Source organism: Rhincodon typus, chromosome 7, assembly GCF_021869965.1.
Source record: "Rhincodon typus isolate 14 chromosome 7, sRhiTyp1.1, whole genome shotgun sequence".
Lineage (NCBI taxonomy): Eukaryota > Metazoa > Chordata > Chondrichthyes > Orectolobiformes > Rhincodontidae > Rhincodon > Rhincodon typus.
In genome coordinates, this window is record NC_063338.1 from 53,209,342 (window position 1) to 53,227,160 (window position 17,819).

At 41.4% G+C, this 17,819-nt stretch overlaps 1 protein-coding gene across 1 annotated transcript; it reads right to left on the reverse strand.

The window, feature by feature from the left end:
- Positions 1 to 382: 382 nt before the first annotated feature.
- Positions 383 to 12,948, reverse strand: LOC109912786 (cytohesin-interacting protein). Its single transcript, XM_020512225.2, has 8 exons — positions 12,674 to 12,948; positions 12,143 to 12,192; positions 11,841 to 11,895; positions 11,629 to 11,731; positions 11,405 to 11,498; positions 9,246 to 9,312; positions 8,447 to 8,513; positions 383 to 4,122 (listed from the first exon to the last, which is right to left on the reverse strand). The coding sequence occupies exons 1-8, from the start codon at positions 12,854 to 12,856 to the stop codon at positions 3,668 to 3,670; spliced, it is 1,074 nt and encodes a 357-aa protein (XP_020367814.1). The 5' UTR covers positions 12,857 to 12,948; the 3' UTR covers positions 383 to 3,667.
- Positions 12,949 to 17,819: the final 4,871 nt, after the last annotated feature.

Genomic DNA, 17,819 nt, shown 5'->3' on the forward strand with positions numbered 1-17,819 from the left:
ACAAGAGTTGCTGTTGTGTAATGTATTTGGGACTTTTTTTAATCCTGTAAAGGAGTGTTTTGGGATTAAATGTGTTTAAAACTCTGGTTTATTCTACTTTATCTAAATTTCTTTTGCTTAATAAACCTCTTTAAAACTGTTAAAACAAAATTTGCAACATGCTTCTGTATGCATGAGAGACCACCTTGTTAAAACAAAACTGAAACAAAAGATGAAATGTCAAACCAGATTTCAGTCTGGGATTGCCCATTAATAAAATCAGCCCAGATCATGTGTATTTTTAATTTCATTTCACATCTAGTGATTCCCATTCTTAGATCAGTTAGACCACTAACTTGGAGTACAATTGTAACAGAAAACATTTAATTGAAAAGCCAAAATGTAAAAAAAATATAATTTTATCAACAGTATCAGGCTTGTTATATTCAATGTTCCAGATGGATAGTAAAACAGATAACATTCCATTTGTTCACACAATCATAACAATTATCATATCTACCCATTATACACATTGATTATCACGGGTAGCTTTGTATAGAAAATAATTACAGGAAGATTAACTTCCAGACCTAATGTTTTCTTTTATTTTCTATATTTGTCACATATCTTACTGCACAATTAAATAGAATAATCTCGCAATTGCATTTAATAGTGAACTTCTAAAGAACAATACAGCTTTTTGTTCCCCATTTAAACTATGAACTGCTCTTCCCACCACAGGGAGCAGCAACTTTTAAATGGTGAATAATATCCCTCAGACAGCAACTATTTTGTAGGGACAAAAGGTATAATTATTATCATTGAGTATTGCTACAAACCAACACCTTGTCTAGTCTGCATTTCATCTAATATCCAGACTTCACCTTTGATTCTGGATACTGTTCTTCCAAAGCACATTCAGGCAGAAAGACAAACTTGTTGTTGCCTCTGGTACAGTATATAATTTCCCAGAGTTGCACTCATGTACAATCAGATGTTACAGTGCATTCAATAATCACAATCTAAATGGATGTAGATCACATATGAATCAACATTACGTATTTTTAAGGGAACTGAACCAATTAAACAATCCTAAAGTGACTATTAGTTTGCATTGTTTGAAAGGTAATCATTATACTGTCAGTAAATTACAAAACATTTTCCATCTTTTCATCTAATTTGGTTGTTCTCTCCATCCAAACACTTCAGTTTACTTTGACGGCACATAAATCTACACTATGTGGCAAAAGGTGCTAATTCTCTGAAGTTTCATTCTAGAGAATAAGTGATTTAAGCTGTGCTTGTTGTGTTGACACAAGGCTTTTTCATTATCACTTGTCCTGTGCCACAAATAAAACTAATTCCCTGCAGCCATTGCACAATATAACATGAGCATACACAAATGTTGGTAACAGGCTAAACGGCCTCAATAACACATTTGAACCTGTTGTTGCTTCAGACACTTTTTTTTCCATCTACACTGGATGGTTTCAAAATGAGTCCACTGGCCTTTTACAACATCAGATTTCTGTTTAATTTTCCAAAAGAGCCATTCATTTTTCAAATAGGAAGCCAATCGTTATCTAATATTACAATGCTGGTATTAATGTTACCTTTAAATAGGAACTTCACTGCTAAGTGGAAAATTTATTAAAACGGCACACAGGTCAGTATGCATTAAAAATATGTACACTTTCCAACATTGTTCATTCACAATTATCACTCATGTTTTCAAATCTCCCCACATAATCTGAACTGTTAAGAGTGTAAAGAATTTTTGTTTTAGTAAGCAAGAGCCCAGTACATCCTGTTGGCCAGTCATTTGGAACACTATTTTAAGAGAAGAAACAAAGTTAACAATTGTGTAAAGAATTCACCTTTGTTCACAATTCACAATAATAAAACTCAAAAAATATCCTGAACTTGACGGAGGGTATGTTTGGATATGCAGAGAGCCAGTGATGCAAGCTCTTTTCCAGTTGTTTTGTTAACTTATTTTATTTCATTTGACAAATGGAGATTATTTGTGTTTAAATGTCGCACATAATCTTATTTGAAAATAATCAAAAATATGTCTGCATATTATCCCATTTTAAAAGGTCATTAAGTCTACATACCTTAACCTAAATGCAATTTGAAATTAATTGGCTTCAGGCATCCTCATTTTCAAATTCCTATTTCTAAACCTTCTACTGACGTGAAACACACGAAGCATTTTGCCAACTCAAACTATCTTAGAATGATTTGCAGAGGGAAAGAAACGAGTAAAAAATGGAACAAATGAAATTAACAATAAATCATCTCCAAAGAAAACTGTATCCATTCAACTGCAAAAGTTACCAGTAGTTAATAAAGATAAACCTGAGAAATAAATGCACAAATTGGCCTCATATTTCCTCAAGTGTTCGTGCAGCAATTGCTATTGAATAATCACTGGAAAACAAAATGACCTGTTGGTGCCAGTTCCCTGTCTATTCTTGGATTGTGTTTGGCTTGGTAAGGGGTGAAAACTACCTCACTGCTAAAGGCTTCAGACATCAGAGGGGGTGGCCATGGGGTGGTAATTCACTCTTCTGTTGTTTCACTTTCTTGGATCAGCTAGTTTAAAAATGGAAGATGAGTGGGATGGCATGCAAACTTGTGGATGGGAGGAACTCGAGTGGGATGGTTGGAAAGTCCAGCTGCAGGGAGCCTGGATACCCTAAAGAATTATAAGTATTTTTTAAACATGGATTTGGCCTATTGCTGTAGAGGTCAGGGAAACATTTAGACTGGAGAAGGTGACTATGGAACACCCCTATCCCCCTGTGGGATTTTCACAGAACATGGAGCAGGTGCTTGCAGTAAATATACCTGCTTGTGGTTCAAGCACCTACTGGCCATAGGCAAATTAGATGCATTCAAATAACTTTGCAAGCTCTAGAGGGTTAGTGTTTAATGACACCAAAGTATTGAATTGAATCTGCTCTTTTAAAGCCATGACTCGAGTGCATCCAATTGGAAGTTGGTTAAAGAGACTGAGGTCAATCCATGTTCAGTTGCTGTTTGATGAGGAAAGTCTGTGAATTGCTGGCTAATTGTAAAATTTTCAATTCTAGATTGGAAGACTGGCATATTTTCCTTGCTGATTTAACCTATTTTTCTAATCAACCTGTTCAAAGATGTTATTAAATACCTCTGGAGCAAGTGGGACTTGAACTCAGGCCTTCCAGTCCAGATGTAGGAAGACTACCATTGTGGCACGAGTGGACCCTTTTTACACGTACTTTAGAAAGATTGAGATGTAACTGTAGTTTTCAAAATTCTGAGCAATCAGGTTACAGGAGTGCACTTCATAAGGCCACTTTAGAACAATCAATTAATTCTTGGACCATGACTTTTAAAATCATAACCTTATTAAAGCAACTGTTAATATGAAATAATGCAAACATATTACTCAATGAAAACACCTCAAAAACTTAAATCTTTGATTATAGGAAGAGTGGATAATATAAAAATATACAGAAGAAAATAATTTTTGATTAAAGCTATACAAATTTCTCTAAAAAGGTTTTACTACATTTTCACACAGATCCAGCCTGCAATCAAGAGTTTTTAAAATGGTGAAATGCCACAGTTCCTTATTGCTTCTTAATGCTATCATGAAACTAGCAGTATCACTACTGTATTAAAAAATTACAATAAAATTCTAAAAATGACTCTCATCCTCTTCAACTGATCTATTTAAGCCTGGAATGAACTTCATAAGGCGTTTCCTAACACTTGGTTTCCTACTTCTTCGAGAAACTGTCCCAAAGCCACTGTTTGAGTCCCATGATGGTGACACGTGTCCACTCCCGTTACTAGACACGCTAATGCTCCTGCTCCTACTCAGATGGGTTTTTGATGTGAATGTTTCAGGTTCCCTGTGGAAGATACATTCTTCATCCATACTGCTTCGCCTACAATGACTTCCTGAATCATCAAACACACTGAATTGGAAGTCACAATCCTCACTGTCAACAGTCATCAGGCTGAGTTGACTTCTGCAGCTGCTGTCGCTGGAAAATCTCTCTTTGTTCCGTCTGGTTGATCCAAATAATGCATTCTTGTTGTATACAAAGGAGTCTGCAGATTCTGCTGTGCTACCATTCCTCAAGAGTCCTAAAAATTAAAACAACATTGCTGTATATCTGGATATATAAAGTAGTTTGAATTATCTCATGCTCTTTGCAAGTCCGCTATTGTTGTAATTCACAACATATTTCAAAGGATGATTTGGTTTTTCAAAAAATAATAGGATACCTTTTATTCTACAATTCAAGCAGCTGAACAGTGAGTGCTAAGTACTGTTACTTATTAGCAAAATTTGAATTAGAACAAATCCAACACCTCCTCCTACCGCCCCCTTGATCATGACCCCACCCCCGAGCACCAAACCATCATCTCCCAAACCATCCACAACCTCATCACCTCAGGTGACCTCCCACCCACGGCCTCAAACCTCATCATTCCCCAACTCTGCACCACCCGCTTCTATCTCCTTCCCAAAATCCACAAACCTGACCGCCCTGGTCGACCCATTGTCTCCGCCTGCTCCTGCCCCACCGAACTTATCTCCACCTATCTCGACTCCATTTTCTCCCCCTTGGTCCAGGAACTCCCTACTTATGTCCGTGACACCACCCACACCCTCCACCTCCTCCAGAACTTCCAATTCCCCGGTCCCCAACACCTCATCTTTACCATGGATGTCCAGTCCCTATACACCTGCATTCCCTATACAGATGGCCTAAAGGCCCTCTGCTTCTTCCTGTCCCGCAGGCCCAACCAGTCCCCCTCCACTGACACCCTCATCCACTTAGCCGAACTCGTCCTCACCCTCAACAACTTCTCTTTCAATTCCTCCCACTTCCTACAGACAAAGGGGGTGGCCATGGGTACCCGCATGGGCCCAAGCTATGCCTGTCTCTTTGTAGGTTACGTGGAACAATCTCTCTTCCATACCTACACTGGCCCTAAACCCCACCTCTTCCTCCGTTACATTGATGACTGTATCGGCGCCACCTCATGCTCCCACGAGGAGCTCAAACAGTTCATCCACTTCACCAACACCTTCCACCCCAACCTTAGGTTCACCTGGACCATCTCTAACACCTCTCTCACCTTCCTGGACCTCTCTGTCTCCATCTCGGGCAGCCACCTAGAAACCGATATCCATTTCAAGCCCACCGACTCCCACAGCTACCTAGAATACACCTCCTCCCACCCACCTTCCTGCAAAAATGCCATTCCCTATTCCCAATTCCTTCGCCTCCGAAGCATCTGCTCCCAGGATGAGGCATTCCACTCCCGTACATCTCAGATGTCCTCGTTTTTCAAGGACCGTAACCTCCCCCCCCTCAGTGGTTGAGAACGCCCTCAACCGTGTCTCCCGCATTTCCCGCAACTCATCCCTCACACCCCGTCCCCGCAATAACAACCAAAACAGAATCCCCCTCGTCCTCACGTACCACCCCACCAACCTCCGGATCCAACGCATCATCCTCCGACACTTCCACCATCTGCAATCCGACCCCAACACCAAAGACATCTTTCCCTCCCCACCCTTATCTGCTTTCCGGAGGGACCACTCTCTCGTGACTCCCTTGTCCGCTCCACACTCCCCTCCAGCCCCACCACACCCGGCACTTTTCCCTGCAACCGCAGGAAGTGCTACACCTGTCCCCACACCTCCTCCCTCACCCCCATCCCAGGTCCCAAGAAGACTTTCCACATCAAGCAGATGTTCACCTGCACATCTGCTAATGTGGTATACTGCATCCGCTGTACCCGTTGTGGCCTCTTCTACATCGGGGAAACCAAGCAGAGGCTTGGGGACCGCTTTGCAGAACACCTACGCTCGGTTTGCAATAAACAACTGCGCCTCCCAGTCGTGAACCATTTCAACTCCCCCTCCCATTCCTCAGACAACATGTCCATCCTGGGCCTCCAGCAGTGCCACAACGATGCCACCCGAAGGTTGCAGGAACAGCAACTCATATTCCACTTGGGAACCCTGCAGCCCAATGGTATCAACGTGGATTTCACAAGCTTCAAAATCTCCCCTCCCCCTACCGCATCCCAAAACCAGCCAAGCTCATCCCCGCCTCCCTAACCTGTTCTTCCTCCCACCTATTCCCTCCTCCCACCTCAAGCCCCATCCCCATCTCCTACCTACTAACCTCATCCCGCCCCCTTGACCTGTCCGTCCTCCCTGGACTGACCTATCTCCTCCCTACCTCCCCACCTACACTCACCTTTACTGGCTCCATTCCCACCTCTTTGACCTGTCTGTTTCCTCTCCACCTATCTTCTCCTCTATCCATCTTCTATCCACCTCCCCCTCTCTCCCTAGTTATTTCAGAACCCCCTTCCCCTCCCCCATTTCTGATGAAGGGTCTAGGCCCGAAACGTCAGCCTTCCTGCTCTTGTGATGCTGCTTGGCCTGCTGCGTTCATCCAGCTCTACACCTTGTTATCTCAGATTTTCCAGCATCTGCAGTTCCTACTATCTCTTCCTCACACATGCTTAGTTTGGACAGTCGAGAGATTAAAGTTTAACATGCTATTAAAATATGCACTTCTGAAGAGGAACTGTACAGCAAAATAGATTCAGCATGGCCACCATGAAAAAACTCTGTTCAAAACAGAAAATCAAACAGCTCATGAGATTTCTGAGATTGGGTTTTTATTTAGATTTGAATGCCAGGGCTAACACATAGGCCAGGATTTTACAACACTTGGGGTGGGCTGATCTGTTGAGGGGTAGGGGGGTTGTAAAAGTCAGCACTATTACTGCTGCAATGCCACCTGTAGTAGGAGAGGTAGAGTCTGTATTCAGCCTGCTAGATAAAACCTGGTAGATAGGTATCCAAGAAAGGGAAGTACCCCTTCCCACAGTGGAGGCACCTCCTTTCAAGGCACCCTGTTTCCATTAGAGATGCCATCTCCACAAGGTCATTTTCCTCTATCCCCTAAGGTTTCTGCTACCATCCAACCCTGGAAACTTCTACTTCCCCAACACCTTTGCTGGGATCTGTGAGCCTGGCCCCAATGAGATCTAGAATTATGTTGCACTCCAGTCCTCATCACATCTCCTCTTCAGGGATGCCTACAGTTTCAGAAGTGGTTACTCTTTCAGGTGGTGCTGCTGGGACGAGTGCTGTCAGCCTTCTGATTCGCTGGCAATTCTCAGGAGCTAGGCCCATCTCAGAAGGGACCAGAAGTCTTTCCTGGAGCCAATTCAAGTCCTAAAGACCATTAAATGACTGCAAGGTGAGCCAGCAAATGGGTTCAGGAAGCAGTGATCGCACCCCCAGCATAAACTTCAATGCTTAGAATAGATGATGTCAAACATAACTATAACTTGTTGGCGGCACAGTGCTCAGTGGTTAGCACTGCAGCCTCACAGCGCCAGGGACCCGGATTCAATTCCACCCTCGGGCAACTGTCTGTGTGGAGTTTGCACGTTCTCCCCGTGTCTGCGTGGGTTTCCTCCGGGTGCTCCAGTTTCCTCCCACAATCCAAAGATGTGCAGGCTAGGTGGATTGGCCATGCTAAATTGCCTGTAGATTAGGTGGTTTATAGGGGGATGGATCTGGGTGGGATGCTGTGAGGGTTGGTGTGGACTTGTTGGGCCGAAGTGCCTGTTTCCACACTGTAGGGATTCTATGATGATAAATACATTCAGCTAAATACATACGAATAAATCATTTAAGTGTATCCTTCCCGCTGACAAACTACATTTAATGATCTGCTGTTACAGTAAAGCCCACACGAGGTCTTTGTCCACTCATATGGCCCTCACTCCCAATCAACAGAATACCTGACGGGAAACCCGCTTCAGAAAAAAGGAGAGAGAGAATAAATCATTTTCCACCCCATACAATCAGTTTAAAACACAAATTTAAGATGGTAAAATGGATTTTCTTTTAAAAGCAGAGTCTTAGTTTTGAATTCCAGATTGATAGCAGTTCCTATCTGCTGATTTTAAGGGTCCAATGAGACTTAGTAGTAAAGTCTCATTTCAGTTCCTGCAACTACAGCCCATCTTGAATTATTCACAAATGGGCGAGCATTCTTACCAACAACAATGGTATGTTTGGGAAACAAAAAAAAGTCTCACTGGTTCAAGAACAATAATTTTTCTAGACACAGAGAGGGTACATTTCTTTAGAAGGCAGAGGGCATTTTACTCTACATCTCTGTATGATAAATGTGCTCTGGTAGCTTTTGACGTACATTAAGGTGGAATCATCCAAAGTTGTGAGTGATGAAATCCTTTAATCATGATAAAATATAAATTCATTGAAATAGAAATGCATAGAATTTTGAAGTAGCTTCTTCATTTTAACTTTGCCATAACATGAAAATGTTTAAAATTATATTTTGAAATTTGTGCTAGCAGTAAAATGTTGACACATTGTACTCTCCCAGCCAGATCTTACCATGAACTAGGCGTTGTTCCTGTAGCAAAACTGATCTGTACTCCACCCATTTCTCTTGAAGTGTTTTCTAGCACACACAGGAAGGCAGAGTGTTGATAAAGTATAAAAATACAGATGCTACGTGCAAATGCACCTTTTCTGCAATATGTGCATTATGAAAATGCAGCATCACCTTTTCAGTAGAAGGTTGGACATTTCAACAAATTAACATAAACAAAGTACTTATTGATTATCTTTAATTTCATTAATTCACCAAAATCATATGACACTGAAGAAATAGTCAGTAAAGTAATCTTCCAAATCTATTCAAACAAAATAATAAAGAGATGCTCAAACTTTGAAATCTCAAATTCATTATTTAGTATATAGATACATTTTGATTCAGATTCAAAGGAAAATAAGGGATGGGTATCTTTATGTAAAACTGTTCAATCAGAGCACAAACTTAAAAGCACTTCTATGCTGTTTAGAAAGATAGGGATATTGACTGTCTAAAATAACTACAGTTGAGATAATTTATTTGAACTACACAGTAACTGGATTGGTGCATTTTTTTCTGGAAAGGAGAATTCCAAACTGGCTGAAAAACTGAGTCGAGCCATAGCGATTCCTTGATCAGTTGTATACATGAATAATTATTTTACAGGTACTTATATTCATTGCAATTTCTCATTATGTGTTTTACAAGATAATTAATTCAGTTTCTATTTCCATCTTGCATGCACGCTGCTGAATTGTTTGTTTGTTCTTATTATTCCACGATTGAACTAACATTCAAAAAAAAGATTGGGAAGAATACCTTTAAAAAATGCAATCTTGTTTCAAGTTGATCTCTTCTGATAGAGTCCTTATGAACAGTTAACAGGCTGTAAAGTAGAGGTAAAGTTCAGGTATAGACACAGAAAACATCGCCTGACGCAGGCTTGCACTAAAAAGATATCCGTTCCCCCACAACTGTCATTTGGTGGCTGAAATATGTAGTTTTCTACAGGATGCACTGCAGCAATGCAACAGGTTCACTTCAAACACACCTCAGCCTCCAAGCCAAACAAGTGCAGAAATATCATATGAAGATTATCGCCCTGAAGTTCCCTTCCAAGTAAATCATTCTTACATTGGGATAATGATGTCATTCGTTGTGACTGCGTAAAAATCCTAGAATTCTCTATCTCACACCATAATATGTGTGGTTAACTGCCTTCGCAGACTAACTAGCAAACATCAGTCTAATTCAAAAAACATTATTTCAGACAGAGCAAAGCAGGAGGATATTCCAAATGACACTGCATTAGGGATTAAAAAATGATGAAAGAGTGATTTTTTAAAATTTATTTAGTACTGACATATGAGCAAAGGACATTTAAATTTATTTTTTTTCAATGCTATTGTCAGGAGAAAAAGCAAAGAGTTGAACAAAACTTTGGTCAATGAGGTGAGTTTTGACAATTGTCTTCAAGAAGGAGAGCAATATGAAGAACTGAGGAAATTTTTCCAATGCTGTCATCTGCCTTTTATCCTTCCAGGAACACGTCTGTTCCTGATGTTAACAATATTCACATGGGCAGCGGAAGCGCTGGCCTCCAACTCATCAGCGTTCCTAGGCCAGTTCATCTCCTAAGGCTGGTTAAAAATCCATCTCCTGAAACTTCCAGTTCAACTGAAGGCAAGCAGGGTTCATGTCAGGGCAAGTCATCGAGACTGATAGGGTTTCAAAAAGGAAGTGCTCAGCAGAGGTCTAACGACTTGCCCTTTTGAAGTTAAAGTTACAGCAGTCCATCACAGGTCAGGGAAGGAGTCAAAATTAAGAACTTTTCCAGTTTAGGGAACAGTGGGCATAGTTGTCTGGACTCCAGCTAAGTTGCAGAAAGATGCAGACGGAAATGGATTCTGAGGTCACTGAAGATGAGCAGCAAAGACAACTAGCAGCCTCAGTGATGGCTGCTGTAGGTGCCTGAATGTGTCCTCCATTCCATTTCACCTGCCTCCATTCCTGAGACCATCAGCTTCAATTTGACATGAAATCCTTCAATTATTTAAGAACTCGCTCCACCCGGAGGCAGATTTCTGACACAGTAATAGGCTCCTGCTTCCTACCTCGGTTGGAAGAATTTGGCTTAGCCAACTGAAGGCTGGCAGTGGTTGAGCAAGGGGTGAGGAAGTGCACAGTGGATCAGAGTCAAAGAGACAGAGAAGTTTAATTGAAATGGGATTGGTGAAATTTCAGGGCCAGAGAGGTTGTTGGAAAGTAATTAAGATATAATAATACTGCTAGAAAAATATATCAGTTAAATTTGAATGGACAAATCACTAGCTTTCTCTGGCGTGTTAATTGGGTATCTGATGAGGATCACAACTTTATACCCTTCATGTGTTTTAATGCTCAGTTTTTTTTTGGCAAGGTATCAGTATTGCAAAGCTTTTGGAAGAAGAGTAAATTGTACAAAAGCGACACCAATTGAGGTCATACAGTTGCTTTGACTTCATCAGATATGTTTTGAACCCAAATATGTTTAAGAATGGCAATGCCACAGCATTGATCCCATTTTCAAACACCATAAGCTGTTATTATTACAAGTTTGAGGAAGAATTAAAATCAACAGCAAGAATGAAAATCCCATTTCAGCAAATACACCACTGAAGATCTTTCCAATTTAAATATACAGAACAGAAATGACTATTGCTAATCTGTGAATCTTCCCTTTATTATGAGAGGTGGCAACAAGTTTTCCTTGCACTCAGTGACTTAAAACACTTGTGGTGCTGTCCCTGACAGTAGCCAAAAAAAGCTTTCTGTAATCACAGTTACACCACTTCATATCCCCTACATGCTCTGTAACTTCCTGGTCTCCAGAAAAAGCACGGTCACAGTGTTTGCTTTAGTGTACTATTGGCAAAATTGAAACTGTTACTAGCTACAGAAACAGAGGATTGCTCTGGGAATCTTAATATGATACTAACCTTAATAAATTACCAGATGACTTAATTAGATCGACAATTTCTTGGTGACTAAACCCCTCAGTATCCACTCCATTGATGTTAACTAGCATATCACCTGTTATATAGAAAAAGAATGAGTGATAGTCAGACAGATAAGGAAGCTATGTAATGAATTATATGTAATTAGTTCACATTGTGAGAACATCAGAACTAAGTGGGCCAAAAAAGAGGAAGTGGATAGTTACCAGCTTTCAGCCCTGCAAAATGAGAAGGACTGTTGTCATGCACCTTGCAGACATATGTGCACCTCTGTAATGTATTAGCATTTTGCTGATCCATTCCAACAGTCTACAAGTGAAAAAAACAAAAAGACCTGTCATTTATTTCTGAAACTAATTGTAAAATTAGCATTAAGTTCTATCTTGAAAATACTGTATATATACAGTAATTTTCTCACCTGAATCTCAAATCCAAAAGTTTCATTATCTTGCTTATTTAAAACAACCATTTTTCTGTTTGGAAAACAAAAAAAAAGTAATTTTTTTATTGAATGGAATATGCATTAGAACAAATCTAACCCCTTGAAACTTATAACCATTCTGTTACTTGTAAAACAAATGGTACATGCAGCTTTCTGCATCTTCACTGTAACAACATCAGGATCACACCAACCTTTTTCTGACATCACAACAGAGTTAGATCCCGGGGAACACATTATTTTCTTATATTAAAAATCAACACTACAAAAGTATATCTTACTTTCGAAAATCTGAAGTGTCAGCCAAAGAGTTTGATCTAGTCAATGAAAGCTGCAAAAGAAAGAAAGAATCAAAATTAATGTTGTCATCAAGAATTTTTGTTTGGAGACCTAACTACATCCATTAACCTACCTCTGATCAATACTCGTCTGACTAAAACCCTCTCCATTTTTGTGCCCTGTACTATTTCTATAAATCAATTACATGTTTCACCAGGTCTTGCTAACTGTTTAATAATGTAAAAGCAAAATAAACATACTCTGTACTCAAAACACTGACCTATTTAATAATCTACTTTGCACTTGGTTGCTTTGCAATTTTTACTTATTTTGTTTTAGTTTACATTTGTGTCGAACACGCAAGAAAACTATTATGCATTGTTAAACAAAAATTACAATCTGAACAGGAAAATATTGGGAGCAAAGTATCTTTATTCTACTGGTTTATGGAGAAGCATTATAGCATCCTCTACAATGTTATCTATCTACTTGTTAGAGCTGGGCAATAATTGTTTCTGGGATGTCTGCTTTACCTGTCTGTGCCCCCGGGGCAATGTACCCAGCGTGTTGGCGAGTATCTGAAGCCGCTTGTTATCATTTTCAGCAGAGAAGCTCCGGTTGGAGATCTCGGAATAAGAGCCGTAGCTGGTTGATGAAGAATTCGCTGCCATGTAATTCGCGTTGATGTTAATTTGAAGGACACTTTGGAAAGTCATGATTGCGAATCAACCAGTCTCATCGTTGTAAAGTAACCTCCATGGAATCCAGCAAAGCGAGATCGAGCTTAACTCAAAGCGTTCACAGAAGTTGCACAGACGGAAATCAGGTCACGTGATTGGGCTTTGCAGGCACTTAGCATTTTACATCAATCGGCTACGTTTTCGCAAGTTGCTGGTGGAAAGGTTGGAGACCAAGTCTTGCCTCGCCTAACTTTTTACAATCCGACCCCAGGTTGCAGTTTCCAAGACAAAGCAATAAATTAAAATTTTAAAAGGCTGGCCAGAAAACATGGAATTGCGCATTTTGTGGTCTCATCTATGTTTTCTTCATAGTTTAAATCCATCCGATTGAAAAGCAGTTCGATTTTGATCCTGTTTTTAAAAAGTCCACAGTTACATTTTAACACCCAGGGCAGAGGAGGCCAATGCCAGTCAGTGAGTAAAATATGGTGAGAGCAGAAGTATGAAATTCTGGATCTAAAGAAATGAAGTCTTTATTCATTTCCCACTGTGTTGGCAGGCAAGAATCTCCACAGAGTGGCAAGAGGTCAATTTGCATGCTTTAGCATCTCATTTTTATCAATTCTTATCATTGTTGTTTTCCAGTTTGCTATTTATCCACATAGTGGAGAGAAACTAGGAAGTAATAACTCCAGACAGGAAAGTCTGAGCTGGTAGCTGGCTGCTCTAACCATGCTGCATGCCCCCCTAGCCTCCATCCTGTCCCACAGTCCTCAACATCTCAGGGCACACTCCATGGGCAGCAACCACCTGCATCCTTCATCCATGGAAGTTGGCATTGGATATGCACCAGCCTCACCAAGTCATCAGCTTCACAAGGTCAGGAAAGAGGGATCACATTCACAGCGAGAGATAGCCAAAGTGAGGATATAGTTTGGGGACTTTGGCAGCAGCTTGGAAAATTGATGCAGAGGGAAAGAGGTGCTTTTTGCTTGCTTTCTTTTGGCTCATGGTTTGTAAGGTTTTTTTTTTAAACAGGATAAATTGAAGCCCAGGATCAGGGACCCAGCACAAAAGAGTGGTGTCACAGGTAAACCATAAGTTCGTTGGTTGGTGAAAGCTACTAATTTGACTATTTTAAATTATCTTCAAATTTAGGGTAAACCGGTGAAATATGTACAGGTTACAAACTAAAAGGCCAGTACTTTTTTTTAAATCAAGTGAAGAATTAAGTAATTAAAATAGAGATGCCAGGCCAGGCGAAGTGTATGAACTGGGAGCCGGTGGACCCCATTGTGATTCATACTGACCACATCTGCAGCAAGTGTTGGTTACTTGAGGAAGTCTGGCTCAGAGTTGATGAGCTGGAGTTTGAGCTTTGAACACTGAAACAACATCAGGGAGCGGGAGGGTTACCTGGATGGACTGTTTCAGGAGGTAGTCACACCCCTAAGATTAACTACCTCAAATCTGGTCAGTGGTCAGGGATGGGAGAGTGTGACTATGAGCGAGGAAGGTAGAGAGATCCAGGAGGTAGTGCTGAAGGGGACTCAGCCCTTGAGCTTGTCTGAGATAACAAGGTGTAGAGCTGGATGAACACAGCAGGCCAAGCAGCATCAGAGGAGCAGGAAGGCTGACATTTCGGGCCTTGAGCTTGTCTAACAGGTTTGAGATTCTTGCTTCTTGTGTGGATGAGAGCGGAGACTGTAGAGAGGATGAACAAACTGACCTTAGCACCGTGGTACAGAGAGCCATTCTAGAGGGGCAGAGAAATGAAAAATTTAGTTGTATTTGGAGACAGTATAGAGACAGGGGAATAGACAGTGTTCTCTGTGGCCAGGATTGAGAGTCCCGAAGGGTGTGATGCCTGCCTGGTGCTCGGGTTCTCTCATCTGGGCTGCAAATGAATTTCGAGTGGGAGGGTTAAGATCCGGTTGTCATGGTCCACGTGGGTGCCAATGATATAGGTAGAAAGAGGAAAGAGGTTCTCCTGATTGAATATGAGCAGCTGGTGGCTAAATTAGAAAGCAGAACCAAAAAGATAATACTCTTTGGATTACTTCTGAGCGATGAGGAAACTGACACAGGGCGAAAAAAATTAGAGGTAAACATGAAGCTCAAAGATGGGTGTGGGAGAAACGGGTTTAAATTCATGGGACAATGGTACCAGTGTTGGGGATAGAGGGAGCTGTTCTGATGGGATGGGCTCCACCTGAATCATGCTGGGATCAGAGTCCTGGCAAATCATCCTGGGGTGGGGGTGTGCTGTCAGTTACATGGAAAGTTATGCAAAATATTTAAGTTGGGGTGGGCGGATGTTTTCGCAGAGCTTATTACAGTTTCCACAACAAGTAAGAGACAGAAAGGAGAAAAAGATCAGGAATGTAACTTCAGGCACAGCAGATAAAGGGACAGCTATGACAATTGGGCAGTCAACGCAGGACTGAAGGTGTTGTACTTAAATGCATGCAGTATATGAAACAAGGTAAGTGAGCTTGTAGCGCAGATTGAAATTGGCGGGTGCAATGCTGTGGGTATCACAGAGACGTGGCTGCAAAGGGCTGGGGAGTAACTATCCAAGGACATCGAAAGGACAGACAGAATGGGTGGGTTTGCCTTGTTAGTAAGAAATGAAGTTAAATTGATTGCAAGAAGCGATACAGAATCTGAAGGTGTAAAATCTGTGTGGATAGAGTTGATGAACCGCAAAGGAAAGGAGATCTTGATAGGTGTCGTGTACAGGCCTTCGAGCAGTAGTCAGAATATGGGGGAGAAAAGAAGTCAGGAGATAGAAAAGACTACACCACTGAATTGTGGAGGAGATAGTTGAGGAGATTGTAAATCACTGGAGTCAGCGAGGGTCCCAGAGGACTGAGAAATGGCTAATGTAACACCCCTATTTAAGAAGGGAGAGGAGCAGAAGACAGGAAACTGTAGGCCAGTTAACCTGACCCCGGTCGTTGGGAAGATTTTAGAGTTCATTATTAAGGATGAAATTGCAGAGTACACGAAAGTGCATGGTAAAATAAGGCTGAGTTAGCACGGTTTCACTAATGGGAGATCATGCCTGACAAATTTGTTACAATTCCTTGAGGAGGTAATGAGCAAGTTAGACAAAGGAGAGCCAATGAGTGTGATATTTTTGGATTTCCAGAAGTCCTTTGACAAGCTGCTGCACAGGAGGCTACTAAATATGAAAACAATACATGATGTTAGGGGGTAAGGTACTGGTATGGATAGAGGATTGGCTGACTGGCAGAAAGCAGAGTGTGGGTTTAAAGGAGTCTTTTTCAGGATGATAGTCGGTGAGTAGTGGAGTTCTGCAGGAGTCTGTGTTAGGGCCATAACTATTCATGTTATGCATTAATATAGGAAGGAACTGAGGGCATTGTTACTCAGTTTGCTGATGATACAAAGGTAGCTGGAGAGACAGGTTGTGTTGAGGAAGTGGGGAGGCTGCAGAAGGACTTGGTTAGCTAGGACAGTGGCAAAAGATTGGCAGGTGGAGTACAATGTGGGAAAGTGTAAGATTATGCATTTTGGTAGGAAGAATAGAAGCATTGACTATTATCTTAATGAGAAAAGGCGTTGGAAATCTGAAGCACAAAGGGACTTGGGAGTTGTAATTCAGGATTCTCTTAAGGTTAACATGAAGTTTCAGTTAGCAATTAGGAAGGGAAATGCAATGTTAGCATTTATTTCAGGAGGGCTAGCAGACAAGAGCAGAGATGTACTGCTGAGGTTGTGTAAGGTTGTGGTCAGACCGTATTTGGAATATTGTGAATAGTTTTGGGCCCCGTATCCGAGGAAGGCTGACATTGGAAGAGGTCCAGAGGAGGTGTACAAGAATCATCTGGGAATGAAGGGTTTGTCATATGAGGAGTGTTTGAGGACACTGGAACTGTATTCAATTAAGCTTAAAAGGATGAGGGGGTTCTGGTAGAAACTTACAGAATACTGAGAGGCCTAGATAGAGTGGACGTGGTGAAGATTTTTCCACTTGTGGGAGAGACTAGGATCTGAGGGTTTGGCCCCAGAGTGATAGGATAACTCTTTAGACCCGAGATGAGGAGGAATTTCTTCTGCAGATTGTGATGAATCTGTAGAACTCATTGCCACAGAAGGTGTGGAGGCCAAGTCATTGAATGTATTTAAGACAGCGATAATAGGTTCTTCATTAGTCAAGTGATCAAGAGATATAGGGAGAAGGCAGGAGAATAAGGTTGAGAAACACATCGGCCATGATCAAATGTGGAGCAGACTCAATGGCTGGCTGGCTTAATTCTGTTCCTCTATCTTATGGTCATATCATAGTATATCTCTGGTTCACTTAGTTCAACACTTCAATGCTGCTTTCTGGAATGCGATATCATCTTACATTGTAATGATAAGCCACACTACATCCCACGTACAGATGAGTGGCCATCTCAAGAATTGGAACCGCAGAATCTGAGGGCTGTTAGTGTATTCTCATAGCGCTCATTCACTTTATACCTACTTGGATGCTTACAACACCTCTGCTGTGCCTTTCCTTTTCTGCACATTGCTGCCTCATTCGGAACTTACAGCCTCAAAGTACTTCTTCATGCATGGCGCATTAATACAGAAACAAAGAGAAAACAAGGTGCAGAGCTGGATGAACACAGCAGGCCAAGCAACATCAGAGGAGCAGGAAGGCTGACGTTTCAGGCCTAGACCCTTCTTCAGAAATGCATTTATGCAGAAATTCCATTTCTGAAGAAGGGTCTAGGCCCGAAACGTCAGCCTTGCTGCTCCTCTGATGCTGCTTGGCCTGCTGTGTTCATCCAGCTCTGCACCTTGTTGTCTCAGATTCTCCAGCATCTGCAGTTCCTACTATCTCTAATACAGAAACAAAGCTAGGCAGCCTGCCATGTTTTCCAGGCCACTAATCCTCGCCAGAAGCAATATTGACCATTCCATTCCATTGCATGGCTTTGAGCACATGTAATATCATGAGCTGTAAAGATTTGCCTTAGTT

Excerpts from the sequence above, each read along its gene's own strand:
- LOC109912786 (XM_020512225.2), bottom strand. The coding sequence starts at position 12,856 with ATGACTTTCCAAAGTGTCCTTCAAATTAACATCAACGCGAATTACATG. Across the intron at positions 11,732-11,840 it reads CTTTTGGATTTGAGATTCAG|ACTGTTGGAATGGATCAGCA; the intron begins GTGAGAAAATTA and ends TTTCACTTGTAG. Across the intron at positions 11,499-11,628 it reads TTTTGCAGGGCTGAAAGCTG|GTGATATGCTAGTTAACATC; the intron begins GTAACTATCCAC and ends TCTATATAACAG.